The sequence below is a fragment of the Populus trichocarpa genome, chromosome 4 (assembly GCF_000002775.5).
Source record: "Populus trichocarpa isolate Nisqually-1 chromosome 4, P.trichocarpa_v4.1, whole genome shotgun sequence".
Lineage (NCBI taxonomy): Eukaryota > Viridiplantae > Streptophyta > Magnoliopsida > Malpighiales > Salicaceae > Populus > Populus trichocarpa.
Window position 1 is genome coordinate 11246713 of NC_037288.2, and position 15873 is coordinate 11262585.

Genomic DNA, 15873 nt, shown 5'->3' on the forward strand with positions numbered 1-15873 from the left:
AATTACAAATATTAGTATCTAGTATAATTTGATTGACATATTTTGCCACTCCATTCTAAATTAAACAAATAATAATCTAACACATACAATAGAATTGAAAAGAATGTTAAACACTTAATCAATTTTTATTTGTATGGTTTAATTATTATTGGAAATTTAAATGAGTCCAAAATTATAGTTATTAGTTTCAACTAACAACTCCCACTAATCAGGGTTGCAGATATTATCATATATATATATATATATATATATGCATATAATGTAATTAAAACTTAAATTACATAAAATATGCAGTTCACAATAAACAACCAATTACAAAAAAAAATACAATATTAAGAATAATAAATTTCAGAATTATTTTATATTGTAGGCACATAAGTAGGGTCTCCAATTACGTCATCCACTTCATCAAAGTCATCTCCTCCAAGTTCATTATGCTCAAACCATGGAATGAATTTAGCAGCAGCATCCAAACGACCTGCGCTTCTTCCAGTGCGTCGTATACCCTTTTTGGCATACTGACATTCCCTCTCAAGCAACATTTAATCTGCGAGATTGTTGAAATCTAAGGATTCCAGCCTATATTCCAACGATAGTCGCACCAACATCCATTCCTCAGGCAGAGAATTGAGAATGATTAACATTTGATGTTCCATGTAGAGTTTGTAAACACCACTCATAGCTAGTCTACTCATCTAATGATACATATAATTAATGTGCTCTTGAATTTTGTGAACATGATTAAAGGCATAACCCAATAAATAATCAATTTGTTGTTGCCTATCCACTACAACAAAATATTCCAAAAAGCACATAAATATTATGCTTAATATTTAATTAAAGCATGTATCATCATATATGTTAAAAAAAAACATACAGAAATTAAGCAATTTATTTTAACAGTAAATAAATTGGCACCACAATTTATATTAACAAAAAAATATTAATTGTCTTAATATTATTCTTAATATTAATATATTTTAACTGCCGAATGGCAGTTACATATCTCTTAAAAGATGTGTTCATTCGGTTTTTTTTTTCAACTGCTAAATGGCAGTTCCAATTGACTACTGGGATTGTAGTCAATTGGAAATGGAAATATTAACTGCCGAATGGCAGTTACACATCTCTTAAAAGATGTGTTCTTTCAGGGTTTTTTTTAACTGTCAAATGACATTTAATTAATTACCAAATGACTCCAATTAACTACTGCAATTATAGTCAATTGGAAATGAAAATGGAAATGGCAGTTTCCAATCTCCATTTCCATCATCAATTCACTCATGAATTGATAATAGAATTATACAACTACCATGCAGAAAGTCTTTTCTAATTAATTATAGAAAAGACAAATTCATAACTAAATTACTTCATAAAATTTTGTAAATTCAAAATTCTCAATCGAAGAATTCTTTTAACATAAAATTTACATCTATTGTTCATGTAATAATAGATATACTGCATAAAAACAATATTTAAAACCATGGCTTTGATACCAATATGGCAATGTAGATTGGAAATGAAAACTTACTTTTAAGAATTCGCTTTCTTATTCCTAAATCAATTACTTCAGTGCCACTTTAATTACCAGAACCAAAATGATATTCCACAGTATGAACGTCTTTGTAAATCTTGTCAAAGTAATGCAGAGAGTCCAATATGAGAGAAGAAAAGGAGAGACTGATTATTCAACAAATAAAAACCTTGACCTTTTCATATGGGTTATGTCCCTTTATATATGATTAGAGGATTACTTCCTTTAGTAATTCCTCTAATAACCCAATAACCAACACATCTGATGGTGTGTAAGTCCACCTCTTCATACATGATAAAGCTAGCTTGAGATCTGAACATGGTTAGTCAAGAAGAGAAAGCACTCTTCCATGTATTTATTATTGGATATTATGACATGGAACTTGAAATTACATGAAACAACCGTTTTAGAAAAGTATATTTGTTACGTGAAAGTGATTATTTTTTTTATAAAAATATTTTCAATACCAACATATTAAAACGATCTGAAAAAAAATAGAAGCAAATAAAAAAATCAAAAATTAATTTTTTTTTTAATATTTTTAAAATGTAGAAACAAAACAGTTTTAAATCGATTAGTAAAACACTTCAATACTAGAAATGGACATTGAACTTGTATTATTTATGGTGACATCTTAATCTTTTTTTTTTCTTTTTTCATAAAATAACTCTATTAAATTGAATGATAAAATATCCATAACTATATCAAAATTTATCGGACTTTTTTTTCCCTCAAAGAACAACTTAAACCTAAAATAAGCATGGTGTTTAAAATGTTAAAAAGGTCTTCTCTCTCTTTTAATAAAAATAAAAATAATAAAAATGAGAGACTCTTATTTTAACTATTGGGCTACAATTAAGTCCGATCCACAATTGATATTAACATTCATTCGGCCCACCAAAGCCCAGATCTCAAGTGACCCTATCTGTGAAATTGAAAACCAATCGGGTCAAAAAGAAAAAACCCAAAGAAACGAAACCCTAATGAGATCAGCCGCTGCTATATAAATACCAATATTATCTCTTCAGAAACCCTACGAGAGAGAGAGAGCGCTTCGCAGCAGGTCGCAGCTTTCGCTTGAATCAAAAGAGCTCTCTTTTAGCAGAAAAACAATGGCGACAGCTAAAACTGTGAAGGACGTTTCTCCTCATGAGTTCGTCAAGGCATACTCTGCTCACCTTAAACGATCTGGCAAGGTAATTATTTTCTTTTACACACACAAATCTATAAGCATAGTTTTCGGATTCTTGCATCCTGGATCTGTTGTTTTAGTGAGTGATGATTTGGGTTTATGTTAAAATACCTTTTGGTTTCCAAAGTTTCTTTTCTTTGGTTTTCATTTCGTTTTGTTTTTATTGTGATATATGCATAATCATAAGCTTTGTGTTAAATTTATGGCGCTTAGGAATTTATGGTTTGTTTCCTGTGGAAGTTTTGACTGCCGGTGTCTGCTAGGTTTTTGCTAAGGAGTAAGAACTGGCCCGTGTTTAGATTGAAAGTATGGACTTTGGAAAATATGCACTACTGGATTTGTTGAGGTTAATAGGATTGTGGAATTTGGTTTTTTAATTTGGCACTTGTGAGGAGGAGAGGAGGAAGTTACATAATAGGGAAAACTAGAGAAGTTACCTGTACTGTTGTACCTGTTTCTTGGATGGTTTTTTTCTCTGTGCTGTTTGTTAGAGTTATTTCATAATGTATAATTAGGTTTAATGATCATGGTTTGTTGTACAGTTTTCAGTGTCTTATATTTGGTTTAGTACTTTTAATATTTGGAGATGGGTATGTTGGAGATGCCTGTTTCAACAGATTTATTTTTTCTCCTTATCTGTGGTCCTTTCTGCACTAAAAAATGAAAGCTTTATTTGATTTTGACTGTGATACTATCTTGCTTTACTGGATTGGTGAACCTGGTAATGGTATTGTTATAAGTAACCATCATTTTGATGTTGGGTCAGAAGTTCTAAACCTTTTCTTTTATGTCCACAAACAGGTAGAGTTGCCTCCATGGACTGATATTGTGAAGACTGCTAAATTTAAGGAGCTTGCGCCATATGATCCTGACTGGTACTATATTAGAGCTGGTAGGTCTCTCTCTCCCTCACTCGCGTGCACACAGGCACACACGGGTGCCAGCTCATACTCGTTTTGTTTTAGCGTTTGTGGTGCACTGTTAACATATTTTCTTTATGCTTGTAATGTTTAATCTTGATTTCAGCCTCCATGGCAAGGAAGATTTACTTGAGGGGAGGCCTTGGTGTGGGTGCTTTCCGTAGGATTTATGGTGGGAGCCAAAGGAATGGAAGTCGTCCACCTCATTTCTGCAAGAGCAGTGGTTCTGTTGCACGTCACATTCTTCAACAATTGCAGAACATGAACATCATCGATGTTGATCCTAAGGGGTGAATTATTTTCTTAATGCCTTATGTTATCATGTTTTCAAACTATAGTTTCTTTAGCATAGTTCAAATTTCAATATGTTCTGCAATGAAATCCTGCTTTGTTGCTCACTTTATCATTTAACAATTGAACTAGATTGATAATTATAATACTTCTGATACAAAAAGGAGTTTCCTATATTCTGATGTGTTTATTTTTGCTTATGTAATAGTGGGAGGAGAATCACTTCAAGCGGTCAACGGGATCTTGACCAAGTTGCTGGACGCATTGTGGTGGCCCCTTGAACAATCAGTGTTGAGCTATGTTTCTGCTTTCGTACTTTTAGATTTCAATTTGCAGTCCTGTGGAGAGATGTGACTGCAGCAACAAGATTATATGTTATGAAATTTTTGGATCCAACTGTTGAATGTTTTGTATTTGGACGTGGTTTTTGTTCTGTTGCATTTTTATGATTATGCACTTTTATCTTGCTAGATCTTTTATCTTACATTTTTGTTATGGGGTGCTGTTACCAGTAACTGTTTTCAAATGTCCATTTGCCCCGGACTAGGGCAGGTACTTCTGCAAATTTCGCTTCTAGATGTTTCGTGTGTTCCTTGATAATTGTTCTGTGGATTATCAACCTTTTGTGGCCCTCGATTATTTTTGTGTTTAGTCACAAGCATTGCACAATTTCAGTGGAGTATTCGAGAATTAGTTAAGGCAGTGTTTGCTTCTGTGGTTGGACTGTGCGTTTTTAGCTTTATGGTATTTCTTAGAAAATATTTTGAAATCTATCATAATTTTAAAAAGAAAATCCAGCATATTGGTCCAACTTGTGGATTATGAAAAGCTTATTGATCAAGAAAGTGAATATAATTTTCCCAAATGAAAAGAGGATAAAGTTCTTGGTGGAAGTGATAAATTGTGCAACTGTGATTTGCCTTTGTTTTTACTAGAGTAGATTTTAATGTATTTTTTTTCATATAATATTATTTACTATAATAATATGTTTTTAATCTGTAGTTGTTTTTTATTCCATTTTAATTATATCTTTTAATATTATATTTTCATATATATTTTTAATTTATTATTTATGAGGATATTCTAGTCTTGTGGCTTGTGGGTTGTTTTGAGTTTGTTTTTGTTATTTTTTTTAATTGAAAATTGAACTTTTTATTTTATTACTTGCAGTAATGAGTTTCATTAATTCAAGTTTTTTTTTTATATCTTTTTTATATTTTTTAATTTATATTTTTTTTATTTTATACTATACACTAGGACTTTTTTTTAACCTTTTTTTTGGTATTTTTTTTTAATTTTAATTATATTTATCAACATTAGATTTATTATAGATTGAATTTTATTAAAAAAAAACTTAAAAAAAAAGGGATTTAATTGTACCTTTCATTACAAATAATATTTATTAAAATAATGTTTTTTTTCTTGGTTTTATTTTTTATTTTTTAATTTATATATTTTTTTAATTACATCCTTTAACATTAGTTTTGTTGAGTTGATTTGAATTTTGTTTTTTAAATTTATTTTTTCATATTAAATTTAATTGAAAATTAAGTTTTATGATTTGTTTCGGTTTGTTTTCTATGAGGTTATTTTTGTCTAATGACTTGTATTATGAGTTTGGCTAATTAATCTGGGTGACTCGATTTATTTTTATGTTTTATTTTTATTGATTTTTTTCAATTTCATGTTTCAACACTGTATTTTATTTCAATTTATTTTATATGAGATTATTCTGTTCTTATGATATAGATTGAGATTTTAATAGGTTAATCTGGGTTTATTTGATTTTTTTTTAATTAATTTTTTTTTAATTTTATTATTTAACGATGGTCATTTTAACATGCCATCATAATTTTTTTTTTATCTTAATTCAATTTGATAATAATAAACGAGTGATGAAAAAAGAGTTTAATAACCTTAGAAACTAATGTTAATTTCTGTTGGTGGAAGAGGAAAAGTGATATTGTAACAAAATTATCCTTCGCAGGTAGTAATATTGAAGTGAAAAAGAAAAGAAAAAGGATAAGATAATATTTAAAAAATTAAGAATTCCTTTTCATCTAAAATAAATATTATTTTTCAATTGATATTGCAAGACGTTTATTGTTAAGGATTAAATTGTAACTTTGAGAAACATGAAAGGTCAATCATCGCAAAGTAAGTCACATATTCAAAAGCTAGCACTCCCATTGCTATCTGTAAATGATAATGGAATGACACGTCGTCGGAATGCAAACCAGAAGCCTCCAGTCCTCGGTGTTTTAATACACACTACTATCATAGACTTTCTTAGGTCTCCCCTGTCAAATTCAACAAACCCTAAACAGCCAAACCAAAGATCATGGCTTGGAAGCGCCTTCTAACCCTGTCTCGCCGCTCCCACAGACCCCTTTCCACCACCGCATCCAGGTCCTTTTCCGATGCCGCCGTCTCCACCGCCAGTCCCTTGACTTCACCAACCCCACCACCACCAACCGCCATGATCTACGACCGATTAGCTGAATCGGTCAAATCAAAGCTCAAAATCCTCGAAAACCCGGACCCAAGATTCCTCAAATACGGGTCACCCCACCCAACTCTCAAAACGCATACCCATATCCTCTCTGCACCCGAGACCCGCATCACTACCCTCCCTAATGGTCTCCGTGTCGCTACAGAGTCGAATCTCGCTTCGAAGACCGCAACGGTCGGGGTTTGGATTGATGCCGGGTCGAGATTTGAGTCCGATGAGACAAATGGGACTGCTCATTTTTTGGAACATATGATATTTAAGGGGACGGAGAAGAGGGGTGTGAGGGAGTTAGAAGAGGAGATTGAGAATATGGGAGGTCATTTGAATGCGTACACGAGTAGAGAACAGACTACATATTATGCTAAGGTTATGGATAAAGATGTCAATAAAGCCTTGGATATTTTGGCTGATATTTTGCAGAATTCTACTTTCGACGAGGAGCGGATGTCTAGGGAGAGGGACGTTATTACTATGGAAATGAAGGAGGTAAATTTGTGTTTTTTTTTTTTTATCAAGTTGTTTTGAGTCGAATAGGAAATGGGTTTGTGGTGTTTTGTGTTCAATTTTTGTAAAATTTTGTCATGCAGTTGTGGGGTTTTGTTCTTTATGTGCTTATAAAGTTCTGTGCTTGTCGGTTTAACTGTTATGAAAGTTGGTGCCTTTGTAGTATTAGGTTTATGGGATTTGACATGGCTCATTTTTTTTGGTTGACTGTGGGAATTAGAATTAGTGTTTCTTAGTTAGCTGTGCTTGCTGGTTCTTAATTTAGAAACGCTAATGGTTTGTTGATTGATTTAGAAGTACAATGAGGAATATATTTGTTGTTTACTAGTGTGGGCCATTTAGTTTAGTTTTGGTGGTACTTGTTTTATAAAGTTTGTGGAATTAGAAGATGTGTTTGTTGGTGGGTAGTTTTAATTTTCTCTTTGCATCAAAGTTTCAAACTTGCTTAAGTGAATCCTGGTTATGGAGAAATTGTCCTTATTTGTTGGTGGATGGTTTTTAAATGTCCTTGCAATAAGAGTTTTATACTTGCTGAAATGGATCTTTGTTTTTAAGCATACTGAGTTTTTTTGCTATGCTATATTGCTGTGTACCAAACAAAATGCTCCATTGCTTTTCATAGCTGTGAAAGGGAGGATAATTTCCATGTGATAAATGCCAGTGTCGTTTTCATTTCTAGTATATGTTACTGCTGGCATTCAGTTTGTTTAGTTTCATCATTTTGTATGGATAATGCCTGATTGACTCTCTTTTACTTCCTGCTTCTAACAGTTATAGATTTTTGTCTGGAAATTTGTAGGTTGAGGGGCAAACCGAGGAAGTAATTTTTGACCATTTGCATGCAACTGCTTTCCAATACTCTCCTTTAGCTCGAACTATTCTGGGACCTGCTAAAAATATTGAAACAATATCCAGAGATGACATTCGGAACTATATACAAACACACTACACAGCTCCTAGAATGGTAATGCCTGTAGTTGGTGGGCTTGTTCCATTTTCCTTTCTGCCCGCAAATAAGATTGAAGGTTTGTTGTGGAATTTTCATCATGCATGTTTGTGTGACTTTCATTTCAGGTGATTGTCGCCTCAGGAGCTGTGAAGCATGAGGAATTTGTTGGAGAAGTAAAGAAGTTGTTTACTAAGTTATCATCTGATCAAACCACTGCTGCACAGTTAGTTGCCAAAGACCCTGCATTTTTCACTGGCTCTGAGGTGGGGAAATATAACTTGAAATCCATGCCATCCTTCTACGAAGTTTCTTTTCTCTAAACTATTGTCTTCACTTATTGTTGTGAAAATCAGGTTAGGATAATTGATGATGATATTCCTCTGGCACAATTTGCGGTTGCTTTTCAAGGAGCATCTTGGACAGATCCAGATTCCATTGCTTTGATGGTCATGCAGGCTATGTTGGGTTCTTGGAACAAGAGTGCTGGAGGTGGAAAGCACATGGGGTAACCTCTCCTTCTCTGTAATTTACCATGTTGCTTACTATTCACCTTTGAGATTTGTTTTTATCAGGAAGCTTTCATTTAACACATTAGGAATTTTATTAACCAAACATTCCCAGAGAGCAAAGTAGTAAAGTGGTCTGTAGTCACAGATATCATGCCTGTGTTGGTGGAGCTACAGGCTATCAAGCTTAAAAACTGAAATTTCAAACACTATCAAATAGGGCTCTATGATTGACCCCTAATGTTTCAATGATTATTCTCGTCTGTGGTTTTCCACAACCTGATAAATTTCAAACATTAATTGGTTGAGCATTTGTGCAACACGCTTTTGTCTTGTTAGCATGCACATTGATTAAATTTCAATCATTGGACAGCTCTGAACTAGTTCAAAGGGTTGCCATTGATGAAATAGCAGAAAGTATGATGGCGTTCAACACAAACTACAAGGACACTGGTCTTTTTGGTGTTTATGCTGTTGCTAAGGTATGGTGGACATTTTTTCTTTTCCTTCTTACTATTTGGAAAATTAGAGTTTTAGCATACCAGAGCAAGGAGTGGAAAGATTGTAAGCCATATTGAATTGAATTTTACAATTTGAATAATGTTTTCACATAACCTGCAATAGAAAACTTGACTGACTCTCTCTCTCATTAAGATATGTTGTTGTTTCATCTTTGAAAGCATGGGATGCTGAAGTGTAGCAAGTCCCTGCTATAATATATAAGACGATAATTTAAGTCATTTTGCCTTTTCATTGGATTCTCTTTCAAGATTTTTCCTTTTCTTTCAATGAAATTTATTATTTGATGCTTCCAGCCAGATTCCTTGGATGATTTAGCCTGGGCGATCATGCATGAGACAACTAAGTTATGCTATCGAGTTTCAGAAGCTGAGGTCACTCGTGCTTGTAACCAGGTACTTACTAATGTTCAAGCTTTACTGTAGAAGTGCGTATTACATGTTAGTTACTGGCATCTGGACAATACTTTTTTTAAAAATTGAGTTGTAACTCAGAACGTGTAGCAATGCTTACTGACCACATACAATGCATTACAATTTTTCTGTTTTTTTTTTTTTTTTGGAATGACACGTCGTCAGACTGCCCAATCTGTTTTTTTTTCCTGATATGCAGATGAAGCCCTGCAGATTTTAACTTACAAAAATCCCATGCCATCTTAATCTAGCTCGTATTATCTTTTATCCTTTTTGGATATTTATTATCTTGAATAACATTCACTAATATTGTCTGTACTATAGATTATGGAATTTGTAAGATAGCTTGAGTTATAAATGTTTGGTCTTTTTCATGATGTCACTTTGAATTGTTTGTAAAGAAGTAGCTTAAACATGTGTAGATAATAAACCCCAACATCAATAAGAATGATGGAATTGTCTAAATTTTAAGTAGAAGTGTCAATCAAGTGCTAATCTATTTTAATAGTGATTGGTCTTTTTCATGATGTCACTTTGAATTGTTTGTAAAGAAGTAGCTTAAACATGTGTAGATAATAAACCCCAACATCAATAAGAATGATGGAATTGTCTAAATTTTAAGTAGAAGTGTCAATCAAGTGCTAATCTATTTTAATAGTGACATCATGAAAAAGACCAAACTATTAAAATAGATTAGCACTTGATTGACACTTCTACTTAAAATTTAGACAATTCCATCATTCTTATTGATGTTGGGGTTTATTATCTACACATGTTTGATCTGAATAGACATGAGTGACAATTAATTCAATTTTAAGTCCCGTATGAAGCTAAAAAGCTATTCCATGGTATAATCTTCTTCGTATTTAAAAAAAATGAAAAGGGTAAAACTATTTCTTTTCTTGTGTGTTTATATCCTCATAATCTTATCTTTAGTTCTTGTGTGGTAGGTGATGTGTGTGTTTTATAGATCCTGGAACCATCCGTTTTCTCTACAATCTAGTCATCTTTGCTTATCTAGCTATGTACTCTTTTGTTTGGTTGCAGTTGAAATCTTCCTTGCTACTTCACATTGATGGAACTAGTCCTGTAGCCGAAGATATTGGGCGCCAGGTATGACTTAATGTTATAAAAAAAATTCTGTTAATAAATGTTAGGACAGGTTGAACAAGTCCTTGTAGCCATACTATGAATATTTTTGCTTGAAGATATGTAATGCCTCACTATTTTTTCTAATGGTTTCCCAAATTACATGGCCCAAGTCATAATTTATGTAGTTTTAAGCATAATTGTCTGCTGAGACAATCTAGAAGAGTACTTGTTGTGCTGTCAATGTTGACTCAGCTGGACTGTGGTTTGTTACAATTTAAAGAGGTTATACATCTAGATGATTCAATCTGATCCTTCAGTGGATGACATTTTAGTTGGTGCGAAAGTTTTTAATTATTTCAGTCAGTGTTGCTTAGTAAGTCGACAGAAACGAAATAATAATCACATTTGAATATGTTGTCCATGAAATTATTTTCTGTTACTTGAATACTTAAATGAACTGATATTTTTTATTTATTTATATCCATTTCTGTTATTTTATATGCACCACTTTATTGTTAGTTTTTTAGTCCTATCAAACTACAAGCTACTATGTCACTAAGAAATGTGTGTTTGCAAATGTTCGTTAAAGGTATTGATATTTGAGGAGCACAATGATATCATTTTTAAAGGTTATTATGTGATATATTACTAGTTACCAGTTCTAGAACCTTAACTAGATCCTAGTCCTGTGAGTTGCTTGATATTTATGTTAAAACAAAATAGTAGTTAGTTACTTGCCATAGCTTCCATTGTCTGGCTTTAGATTATTATTCTTGTGTGATTAACAGTTGGAGGATCATTGCTCAGAAGGCAGAATTGTAATCTGCTTTAATTACTATTCAGTTTTTCCTTACCTTTGGCTGCATATGGTTGCAGCTACTTACTTATGGTCGAAGAATCCCATTTGCTGAACTGTTTGCAAGGATTGATGCTGTTGGTCCAAGCACTATAAAACGAGTTGCCAGCCGATTTATTCATGACCAGGTATGAGCTACAGAGTATTAGATCCTTCTTTAACATCAATCATAAAAAAAAAAGCAGCATCAATTAGTATCTAATTGCAAGAATTTCTTTGAAGCCAGAGGCTCTGTTAGTTGCAGAAAACAAATTTCTACCTCAAGTTTTATTTCTATTTATCTATTTCCTCTTTCCATAAAAACTTTTAAAATGAATCAATTTGTTAAAATGGGAAAGTGTTGCGCAAATAATGAGTGCGCACAAAAAGTTAATCCTGAAGATGAGAGATGTTTTTTCCTGTTAAAGAACCTTGTAAATAAAAATATGGCTGTATTCTAATGGAAGACAGAAATCCGTACAGATTTTAGTAGTAAAAGAAATTACATTTCAAAAACAAATTTCTTTTATTCTGCATGCCTTTATATATATATAAAACAAGAAAACAGGGCTTGTGCTTTCTGAACTGAACTGGCTGGAAGTTTTGGATTTATGTGCTACATAATGTTTTGTTTTTGCAGGATATTGCAATTGCTGCCATGGGTCCCATCCAAGGGTTGCCTGACTACAACTGGTTCAGACGCAGGACTTACTTAAACCGCTACTAGATTGTCATGCCGTTGTTTATTGCTGCATCCTTTTGTTTTGGGCAGTTGCCAAACATTTTGTTGCTTTTACACAACCGATATGGCTGCCGAAGTCCAATTATTTTTTTAGGTTCTTGCGTCTGTAATGGTATCATTGTTACCATAATAAGAATGCAGTCTCCAGTATATGTCCAGGCTGTTAAAAGGGATTTCTAATTATAAGTTTTTTTTGGTTGATACTTGAGCTTGCATCTTACCTTGCTTGTATGGGAAAAGAATATGGCTTTGTTTTTCTGGTTCCAACTGTTAGCTTGCCCACCAGTGTGCTGTTTTCATAGATAAATTTTGTCGAGGTCCTGCTCCCTCGTGCTGAGGAATGTGTACCCTGGAAAGAATGAACAGAGAGTTTCCTTGGATATGTTGGATCTGTACATGGTTTTTGCAGCTTTTGTTTTATAATGATTGAATCGTTTTTGCTGAAACTCTTGGCTACTTGTTCTAGTTTTTACACCATAAAAGCTTTACTCGTTGGTCACTGCTTGAAAGAGCTGTCTCCATTTCATCTGTGTTTTGCAGCATGTGCTTTTTGGACCAAAAAAAGTGGTCCGAGTCTGATATTTGGGCTTGTTTCCTTTATGAGAATTGATTTGCAATTACATCCCTAGCGTTGATAGAATCTTCTTTGTATGTATTTGACTTGCATTAGTAAATTTCACATATTAACGAATGTATCTGATCCATCAATGGTTACGGGTTTTTGGTTTTTCTCTTCTGTGTTTTGCTTTGGTTCTCCCATCCAAATCACAGTTATCCAGAGGGGAAAGGAAAACTAACACACAAAACCAAGTAAAGGACGTCGTTTCCAAGTGCTATTGTCCGACCATATGGTATTTTCGTTTATTAACAACACAAGTAGTCGAAAAAGTTTATGTGAAATATGCAATTCTCGATTAATAAATATGTTATTTCAAAGAAATTGTTACACTTTACAACGAGAAAAGAGTAAAATAATAAAAAATAACTTTGAAAATATACCAAAACTCTAGTTACATTATAACCAATATTATTATAAAAATATTGATGAATTCAATGACATCAAGAAAGATTACCCACAATAATCAGAGTGGGCCATAGACATTGAGTGGTTTACTTGCTTTTAAGCGGAGATTGTGATTCACTTTGATAATCATTGGCTTATTTTTTTTAATATTGTTAAATTTATCTTATTAAGATATTTTTTATAGCACTGCTGATGTCTTAATCAAAATTTACCTCAAAAATCTTTTTTTTCCTCTCATCATCATAATATGTGCCAACTCATTTAATTTCTCTGCACATGACATATTAACATGTTGCATTTTTTAATAGCGAAATGTAGGAAATTGTGTTATTTTGCTAAAAAAAAATTTCAAACTTTGTTATTTTGCCAATTGTTTTTTAAGGATTACTCATTTTTTTTTTAAAAAAAATCATTGTACATAACTTGGCACTTAGATCCAAACCCAAGATAAAAGTAATATAAGAAGATATTTTGATAATTGCCCAACTGTTGGTATTTTTTTTTTCGCTTTGATGTTCAGGGAGTTTTAATAAAATTATAAAAGGATGGATGGATAATGATATACAAGGCAGTTCAATTATCATACTCTATTTATTTTTTATTGATTTTAAGGGAAAAAAAAACTAAAAGAGATGATTTTGTGCACTGGGAGAAAAAACATTGTGGAATCACACAATGTTTTCTTTTTATTTAATCTATTTTTTTCAGCCACTTAGTATCTCTCTCTCTCTTGATTTGATCATTTTATATTAGATTGATTTGAGATTGAGATTCAGTGTTTGTTTTATTTGGCTTGGTATTGGCTACTCGTAGTGTTGAGAAACAAAATCACATCTCGATTGATGCTTGATTTAATAAAATTAAATGAAATTAGATTGAATTAGAACAAATAAAGCTAAGAGGAATGAATTCGAACACTAGACAAGTATTAATCCTTTTTTTCTTGCAAACATCAAGGACTAAAATGCACAAGTAGGGGAGAGATTCAACCCTTTTTTTTGTTCCTCGATTTTTCTATTTTAACTTGATTCTTTCACATTGAGTTTATTTAAGATTAAGCTTGATAGTTTTTTTTTTGTTGCCTAGATATAGATATGAGAATCCAACAATGGCAAGGAAAAATTATAATACGCGTTTGATGCTCAGATTTGAAAATTTTAATTTAATTTTATCGATCTAAAACAATTAAGGCTTGAAGGGTTAAATTTAAAATGCATTTGATGCTTAGATTTGAAAAATAAAATTTAATTTTATCGATCTAAAACAATTAAGGATTGAGGGGTTAAATTTAAAATTAAAAAAAAAACTTCAAGGGATTGAAAAGAACAAGCAGAACAACTTGGATGACATGTGTAATGCATACACTAGCATGTGGGGTAAGTTGTTGCCCTCTAGCAATGCATGTGGCTTCCTATGGTGGTGGAACATCGATGTTCATGGTTATGTTGGAAGACACGTGGGGAGCTCTTGTCGATGAGTGTGGCGCGTGTCGACAAGAGTGTCAGGGGGCTCTGCCAACCTTTTCTTTATTCTCCTCCCTCTTTTTTCTATCTTATACTCATGATTCATATTGGTCTGCCAAAATTAAAAAGTGTCTTATAATCTTGTTTTTATATTAAATTTGGTCTCATTCTTTTTATTGCTGATTTTGGTTTTAGGTCCTTTTTTAAAATTGACTTTTTTTTTATTTAATTTCATCCTTCAACATTGATTGATTAGGAATTGAGTTTCATGATTTTTTTCAATAGGACGATCCACTTCTCATGATCGAGTCACAAGTTTGAAAAGTTAACATGGGTTGACATCGATATTTTTTTGTTTTTTTTTTACACTGATTTTTTTTCAACTTCATTATTCAACAATGAGTTTATTGGAGGTTGGGTTCATGATTATTTTAATGGGGTGATCCTGTTCTCATGACCCAATTCATGGGTTTGAAAAGTTAACCCTAGTTAACATTGATCTTTTTTATGTTTTTTTTACAATGATTTTTCTTTAATTTCATCATTTAAGAGTGAGTTTGTTAGAAGTCGAGCTTCATGATTCTCTTTGCTGAGGTTATCACAATCTTATGATATAGATTGCGAGTTTTTACTCTAATAATTTATTCCACTCTTTTTATTATAATAAACTAAATTAAGTGAATTGAAATCTTCTTGCACACCCCATTGATAGTTTGGGGTCTACTCAGACAAATTGGAAGACGAGTTGCGAGGTTAATTATTAACAATGATGATCGCTCTAAACTGATAATCTATATACTTCAGGGGCCTTTTTGCAATTAAAATATGTATGTACTTCAAGGGCCTTTTTGCAATTAACTCTGGCATCAAGCACTAGAAAAATAACGGAAGCAAGTAACTTTAATAACTTACAAGACCAAAAAAAGGAATGCGAAATTCTATTTACAAACATGGTGTTTTCTTAGTAACTGAACTATCAGCCTGTAAATCTATCTTTTATTAGCCTATGATGCTATAAATAACAAGCTTCAGTTGTGCTATAATTTGGTTTGGGTTAGCCGAGTTGATTATGGCAGGCTCGATTTATTTTTTTATAATATATATATATATATATATATATATATATATATATATATATATTTTATTAATTTAACCTTGGTGAGAAAAAAAATTGAGAGCTGTTTGCAGTTTGCAAATTCTATGTTTTTGTGTTGATTGATTGTTTTTCCTCCTCATTCTGCAACTTCTATTTTCAATCTTTTGGTCCTTCCACAATCCCATATAGTTCTCTTTTAGATAATTGTCTTGTGCTATGTCGCGTGGATGATAAGAGAGTCTTTGAACATAAAAAATAAATGTACATGCATTTTTAATATA

At 32.4% G+C, this 15873-nt stretch overlaps 2 protein-coding genes across 2 annotated transcripts; both read left to right on the top strand.

Annotated features, from left to right (window-relative positions):
- The first annotated feature begins 2507 nt into the window (after window positions 1-2507).
- Window positions 2508-4407, top strand: LOC7461178 (40S ribosomal protein S19-3). The gene is made up of 4 exons (XM_002305361.4): window positions 2508-2730; window positions 3528-3618; window positions 3753-3936; window positions 4146-4407. Exons 1-4 carry the CDS (start codon window positions 2647-2649, stop codon window positions 4216-4218), a joined length of 432 nt encoding a protein of 143 aa, XP_002305397.1. The 5' UTR covers window positions 2508-2646; the 3' UTR covers window positions 4219-4407.
- A 1712-nt stretch (window positions 4408-6119) lies between these two features.
- LOC7480598 (probable mitochondrial-processing peptidase subunit beta, mitochondrial) lies at window positions 6120-12212 on the top strand. The gene is made up of 9 exons (XM_002305362.4): window positions 6120-6935; window positions 7753-7917; window positions 8028-8165; window positions 8256-8407; window positions 8782-8890; window positions 9224-9322; window positions 10388-10453; window positions 11309-11416; window positions 11908-12212. Exons 1-9 carry the CDS (start codon window positions 6279-6281, stop codon window positions 11992-11994), a joined length of 1581 nt encoding a protein of 526 aa, XP_002305398.3. The 5' UTR covers window positions 6120-6278; the 3' UTR covers window positions 11995-12212.
- The last annotated feature ends 3661 nt before the right edge of the window (window positions 12213-15873 follow it).

What these genes read in the sequence shown, in the direction of transcription:
- LOC7461178 (XM_002305361.4), top strand. Translation starts at nt 2,647, where the DNA reads ATGGCGACAGCTAAAACTGTGAAGGACGTTTCTCCTCATGAGTTCGTC. An exon ending in ACCTTAAACGATCTGGCAAG is followed by an intron (nt 2,731 to 3,527) that starts GTAATTATTTTC and finishes GTCCACAAACAG; the next exon opens with GTAGAGTTGCCTCCATGGAC. An exon ending in ATCGATGTTGATCCTAAGGG is followed by an intron (nt 3,937 to 4,145) that starts GTGAATTATTTT and finishes CTTATGTAATAG; the next exon opens with TGGGAGGAGAATCACTTCAA.
- LOC7480598 (XM_002305362.4), top strand. Translation starts at nt 6,279, where the DNA reads ATGGCTTGGAAGCGCCTTCTAACCCTGTCTCGCCGCTCCCACAGACCC. An exon ending in CATTTTTCACTGGCTCTGAG is followed by an intron (nt 8,166 to 8,255) that starts GTGGGGAAATAT and finishes TGTGAAAATCAG; the next exon opens with GTTAGGATAATTGATGATGA. An exon ending in CCGAAGATATTGGGCGCCAG is followed by an intron (nt 10,454 to 11,308) that starts GTATGACTTAAT and finishes ATATGGTTGCAG; the next exon opens with CTACTTACTTATGGTCGAAG.